This window comes from Sesamum indicum, linkage group LG8, assembly GCF_026168435.1.
Source record: "Sesamum indicum cultivar Baizhima isolate 11 linkage group LG8, ASM2616843v1, whole genome shotgun sequence".
NCBI classification, from domain to species: domain Eukaryota; kingdom Viridiplantae; phylum Streptophyta; class Magnoliopsida; order Lamiales; family Pedaliaceae; genus Sesamum; species Sesamum indicum.
In genome coordinates this window covers 26734138-26741170 of record NC_142664.1, presented here as the reverse complement: position 1 = coordinate 26741170, position 7033 = coordinate 26734138, and the positions used below count along the sequence as shown (strand labels likewise).

At 34.8% G+C, this 7033-nt stretch overlaps 1 protein-coding gene across 1 annotated transcript; it reads right to left on the bottom strand.

The window, feature by feature from the left end:
* Positions 1 to 979: 979 nt before the first annotated feature.
* On the bottom strand, positions 980 to 2576 carry LOC105168976 (galactinol synthase 2). The gene is made up of 3 exons (XM_011089210.3): positions 2076 to 2576; positions 1567 to 1854; positions 980 to 1469 (listed from the first exon to the last, which is right to left on the bottom strand). Exons 1-3 carry the CDS (start codon positions 2421 to 2423, stop codon positions 1185 to 1187), a joined length of 921 nt encoding a protein of 306 aa, XP_011087512.1. The 5' UTR covers positions 2424 to 2576; the 3' UTR covers positions 980 to 1184.
* Positions 2577 to 7033: the final 4457 nt, after the last annotated feature.

The following is a 7033-nucleotide window of genomic DNA, read 5'->3' as shown; positions in this document are numbered from 1 at the left end:
TTTTCATCATTAATATTACTTTAAAGTCAAAATTCTCCACCAAGAAAAAAACAAAAAAATCTGTATGAGTGCGTGCAGTTTCCAGGAACCAAGACCAAAAGTAGCATATATCTGATTAATATGATTGTTCACCCATGTATGTTGTAAAAAAAATTTAGTTCCTTGTTAATTAATCACTATAGCTTAGTTTATATTTTTCGACAGCATTGACTAATATCAAATAATATAGAAAATAAAATATGAGATATAAAATTACAAACTTTAATAGCCCTAAATGAGTACAAATTATTTGGAGTTTAAAGTTCTAATCGGACATGTGAGTGTATATCACTTTTATGTGAATTTATAATTCTTAATTATATTAATATATTAATTGAATTGACTGTAAATCGCTCAATTTATTCAAATATTATTGTAATAATATAATAATTGCTTCTATTTAAAAAAAAAAACATATCCAAGTCTGTTTCCGCTTTAAATGTTGTCAGATTAAAATATATGCTTACATATACCCCAAAGTGTAATAACATAAGAAAATACAAAAAAAATAAGAATAGAAGATTGGAACTTGGAAACAACAGTTTTGGTTTATAAGATTGGATTTGGTAAAATTTGGAAAGCGTGATCTTGGATTCGCAATTACCTGAAATATTATATTAGTGTCGCATAACTTAGTGTGGTCGGCACAAAACGACAATCTTGCTTTTACCTCATTTGGGAATATATGCACAATTTTTTTTGCTCTCCACACACTCTGATCAGGACATATGCTGCTCCTCATCCTCCTCCTAATTATCTTACTACACTCCGCCTCAATTCTTCCTTCTTACCATAACATAAATGACAATGTTCGCTTAATTCCTATGTGATATGTCTCCAACATTACATGCAAAATTGCCTTGTCTCATTATGGAATCAATCCCTCTTCTTCTTTTCTACAGAAGAGAAAAGGAATCCTGAATTCATTTTAACACTGATATAATCAGCCTAGAATCGCACATATTAATATTCCTGCATAAAACTGACCTGCTGGGACACCCAAACAGGTGTAGAGTACAGTAGACGATCGATTACCTTTGTACGGATACATAGACGTTACGAAAGGGATCTAACATCAACACACACAAACCAGAGCAGAAACATGTGAATCTCTGATTCACTTTATTTTAGATAAAGATCCATTGTCAACCGGAAACTTGATCAATTGTTTCATTTGTGGTGATGAAGTCCAGTGTCTTGTCGTTGTAAATTTCCCACCAGCGCTTGATCAGCATTTTCATGTCCTCTCTGTCCATGTATTGCTCTTTGTCGGTGTACTTCCAAGGCTTTGACCCAGTAACGCAGTAGTGAACCACTTTCACTTTGTCGAGCTCAACGCACTCAGGGTGCCGCCAAAGCATTGCCACAAGCAAGTTATAGGTTGCGGGGATTGGCCTCGATGTATTTTTGAAGAAAAAATTGAGATAATCCTGCATAGTGAATCATTGAGACAGATAAGTGTGGATTTAGTTTCAGCAGTGAAATATGAGACTCTACTAATTTTTTACCCAAGCAATTTTCACTTACCTGCTCTGCGAATGGGGTCGGAGGGGTGATTTCAAGGGTGCTCAAGAGATTGTTGTATGTGTCAAGATCCGGCTCAAAAACGAACATGCCACCATTGAAATAAAATGGTGGTTCATTGCCCAGTTCTGCAGGCCACTGGACCTTGTCTGCACAAGGCTTGCCCTGCATCTCACACAAGCAGTCCATCACAGCATATAAGCAGCCACTCGGCAAATCAAAGAGGTGGTCTATATTGTCAAACACTTGGATGTCCGCATCCAGGTAAATCATCTTGTTGTACTCCACGAACTGCAGTTATTAAATTTGAAATACCAAGTGAAGAATTAGCTAACACATGATGGCACGCAATAGAATCCTTGAAATGACAACTAGAAAGGAAACAACTCCATTAAGAAACATTATATTCTCAACTTATATCATGCATTGATAAAGTTCCGAACTTTATGGTCAGCACATATGAAAAGTTGACCAAAATAAAAGGCAGTAAGAGCCTTGGTGAAAAGGCTCACCTCCCACAGGCGAAGCTTACAGTAATTGAGAGCGAAATACGCCCTAATATACTGGCTATCCGTGTTGCCAACAGGAGGACAAACGGGCTCAATCTCACGAAGGAGACACCCCTGGTTTAGCAGTAAGTTGCGGTGATCCTCTGGCACGTCAGGCAAAATTGCCACCACCAGCGGATAAGCAGCTTTCACCTTCCTTAGTCCTTTTGCCAAACAAATCACACCTTTCACGTAGTCGCCATCACCAGCCAAGAACGTAACATAAGCACAGCTACAATCATTGTTCCCTCCAAGAGTTCTTGCTGCCTCAGCTGCATTTTTTATTGTTGGAATGATAATTTCAGGAACCATTTGGACAAAAATGATTTGGAGCAGAAATGAGACTAAGTTGTACAAAGCAGATTGGTTGTTGAAGCAGGAAAGAGCATACAAGCAAATATATAAGCCTAAAAACTTCAGAAAGAAGTTTAATGGACTGATAGTTCTTCCCCTCTACTGACTTTATAGTTGGACACTTACATAAGGATAGGATTTGGTAAAGGGCTTGTCACATTTCAGAATTTCTTGGTAGCGGATGAGAAAGGTCTTCAGGAAGCAAAATATGCTCACAGTATTCACCTTTCTCACAGACTAGATGACAAATCAACCGCTTAAACAGAATTGAAGGTGTTGCTTTTCTATCTCAATAGAACAAATTAAGAATCCTTACACGCTATTACTTCAACTTATTTATTTACCCTATAACTCTGGTGACTTTCGGTAGGTGCTACTTTTTTTTATCCTGATGTAACAAATTAAGAATCCTTGCACACCATGGAGTGACTCTAACTTATTTGTCTGTCTATTGGTAACGGTAGAAGAATATTTCCAGCATCAGACATTTGTATTATCTTCCGATTTCTAAAACTTTCGGCAGGTGGTCAGTTTTATCCCGACGGACCAAGTTAAGAATCCTTTCACACCATGGAATGACTTCGGCATTTGCTTGTTTGTCTATCCGTAACAGTTAAAGAATATCTCCAGCATCAGCAATTCTATTATCTTCCGGTGCTGGTGACTTTCGGTAGCATTTCAAGGGAAAAGACAAGCTTTTTCCCAAGAGAGCAAAGATATTAGTAACTTCTTGGAACTTTACTGATTTTAATGGTTTCCAACTATGGTTAGCAAAAGCTCCAGGCAGTAAGAACTAATTGCATTCTGTAAATCACGACAAGATGAATTTATTGTTCTTTTGCAATCAATAAGAAAAAGGAAAACAATGGTGATTGACAGACGAAAATAGGGGCTATGTTAGATTATCTGTATGTTCCTTTCGGTTTGAAGAAAGTATTGGAGAACGTATTTATGTATGGTTCTTTTGTTGGTTACTTTTGGAAAATATTTCAATTAGTAGATAGGATCATATGAAATCTTTTTAATGATTGGAAGGCATAAACATATGTTCTTAATTGACGTAATAATTTCAATACATATCTATAAAAATATACAAAACTGTATTAACAATTGGGATATAGATATTCATGGTATTACATTTTTAGTAATATCCCCAAATTTTTCAGTCTCTTGTGGTTCCGAAATGAAATTTAACTTGCAGCACAGTGTTGTATGATTTCAATCAAAATTTTCAAAAGATTTTCTGCATATTCTGTCAACTAAAAGCCAGTACATTTTAGAGGGCAAACACTTTATTTTATGCCTATGTGCTCATCTCACCTGATTATTTTAGTTTACCACCTTCCCTAGCAATATTAAACTGATCAACCAGGAATCCATGAGTGGAAGAGAAAAACTAAAAATGGAGCGCTTGATAATTTGCATATTAAGCAGGTGTAACAACCACCAATACCACTAGATAAATTGAAAAGAACAATACACTAATAACACTTAGAAGACCAAGGATTCTAATAGTCTGAGTGCAAAACATGGAAGCAGGCTAGCATCAATGGACATTATGAAAGTAACTCTTTATTAAAAAGGTTGATCAACCAGCTTCTACTTCACAAACTTTATGATGTCCTCTTCAGAAAGTCAAACAAGATCAAAATGGTATAGCTTATGTTACCTTCACATATTCTACCCTGGCACCCTAAATCCCCACTAGCCCTAAACATGTATCACAGTCAAAACATAAGTCAAACTTACAGAACAGCAGCAACTTCAAGCACTCAACAAACTGATTATGGTAGAAGCTTTCGGTTAATCTGAAAATGGAAATGTATAATCTATTTCTTTTCTGTTTTCTTATCTTTTGGATGAATAAATTAAGATCTCAGACAAAATTCAGTATTTAGAAATAAGCAAAGACAATAAACACTAGCATCTCAGTTACCTAGCCTAGTAAAGTATAGGTGGAACTGCTAATCAGACATGGATATTATACATGTTAATAGCGACATTCACTAATAGAGAAAAGCTCATGTAAAAAAATATTAAAAAAAAAAAAGAAAGGGATGAAATACAGTTTGCAGCTTAAATGCACAGAACGTAGAGTGGTATATTGCTCTAAGAAGCACCAAAAAGATCTGCATACCTCAACTTTAAAGGACGTATAGGAATAGCTGAATTGAAATACACTTTCACTGACTGTCTGCAGAAAAGCGTCAAATGGATTACGCGTCCACCAAAACTTGAAAATAGATACACATGCAATATTTATTCATAATGTCAAATTAACTAAAATTCATTCCCCTGAGGTAATATTATCAAACTCTTATGATATTTAAGAAAATTGAAAAACCAGCAACTCAATTATTAGCATTTCCATTTTGGCTTTAGCTTCCAATTTCTGCATATTTGTAGTGAAGGACAGTATTACAACCACATAACTTAATATATATCCTTGATTGCCTTTATAAGAGTATAAGAAGTAAAGCAATAAAAATTCTCTAGTGAGCTATGAATAAGTTGATAGTAAGAGAATCCATGAAATATCTCTGCCATGTTATGGACACACGAGTAGGGAACAACTAGCATACCATTCCGCTGTGCCCGAGTTTGGGATATCAGGGAATCAATCTATATGTCCAATCAAACTAGAGGAGAAAATTTTTGAAGAAGAAACTACTTGGGGATGTTCAATGAATTCATGCTGTGAATCAGCAACTCTTGCATAAGCACAAGTCAATAAGCAATCAGCACAACCGTGCTTTACAAGAAATTGTTCCTTCAGCCATTTCTGGTCAGTTGTTTAGATATCCCAGCGACTAGTTTAAAACGTATAACAAACAATCCCAGGATAATGCAACCCCATGTAACCTTCAACAGTTCCAACCACCAAACTAAAGCAAAGAGGGGGGAGAAAAGAAAAAGATAGCTTCTTGATAAAAACCAATTAGCTTCTACAATGTAGAGGACAAATAGAAGAAATCGAGATGCTTGTCCTTTACATAATGCATAATTGCTATTAACCACACACATATAACATGGAAACAAATTAAAGTTTAAAGGAATGTCATTTGTTAAAGACTAAAAGCAGAAACCAGCCAGATTTACGCACATTAAGAATCAAGCATGACATAGCATATTGTAAATATACAACAGATGCAAGTAGTTGCAATTTTAAGATTACATGCTTGATGAGAATTTGAAGTTTCAAATTCAGCCCAAACCAAAAGAAAAAATCACATAGCTAATGTAACCAATTTTCAATCTTTAATAAGATATTATCAATTGTGTACTGTAGGAAAAGCAATATAATATAAATAAATAAAACACACAATTTCAAAAGAATTATATAATACTAAGATTTACAGAAGCTCCATCTTCAACTCAAGTTCTAGCACCTCGGATTACCTGACTATAGAGACAAACCAAAATTACAACAAGAACCTCACAGACCGGAAAAAAAATTGCAAAACTGAACATAAAACCACAAAAGCAATAATAGTAATAGTAATGCTTACAATCCCCGAGTGTTGCGAAAGAATTGAAGGTGGTGTCTGAGATTGGGGATCATCCGTGTGCTTCATCCTCCAACTTTTTCATATTTAAGGTGATATTTTCTCAACATTTGCTCCATGCAAATGCACCTGATGATGATCAAATGAAAGATCATCTCCTATTTGCTGGATTGGAGTGCCGAAGGGCGGAGCCGGAGATGAAATCCTCCACCTACCCCTCAGCTTTGCGAACGTAGCGGGATTTACAATCCACATTATCCATTTCAGTAAGCAAAGGACATCTGTTTCTGCGCACTCATCTCCTTACGCCATTAACAAAAATCATTTTAATCCCCTCCAAAAGAAAAATAAAAAAGTTCATTTTAAGGAAAATTTTCTTCAAGATTTCTTTTTTTTGGTTTATTTGTTCGTTTTTATTTTCACTGTTATCCTTGAGACACCTATTAAATTTGAATTAATCATGAAACAAGTAGTTGATGAAATATTAGGTCCTTTGTCACGAAACATATAAGTTGGGAAACAAAAGAGGGAGTACAGAGCCATCCCCAATTAGCTTTATGGGCTCATTTGGAGACACCACTATTACATCGTCCCGGAATTTTCCTGAAATTCCAATTGGGTCTTTCTTTGTGATTCTCTACAACATCCAGTTTTGTTGCTCAATCTGCCTCTTTAATCAATCCTTTGATTCTTTTGATTGCATTTGTTAAATTTGATTCAAAGATAACCTTCTCAATTGCAAGAAAATGCATTTTTTTGTAATAAAATACAATATGAGTTTTATAAATATGTCTAAAAATGTAGATAAGAGATAAATTGATCCCAAATAAAAATTCTTTTTTTTTAAAAAACATTAAGATATGATTTACAACAGTTTTTCGAAGTTCTTTTTAGCTACACGTTCTTTTATAAATGGGTCGATTTTTATTTGTTTTAATTACATAAAAATGGAATAAAATAGTCGAAAAAAACAAAATTCAAATGAAATAAATGTAACTTTCAATCTAAGAATTACTCAAATGGCATAACTGAAACTACAAACCACCAAGAAGTGTCAATTGA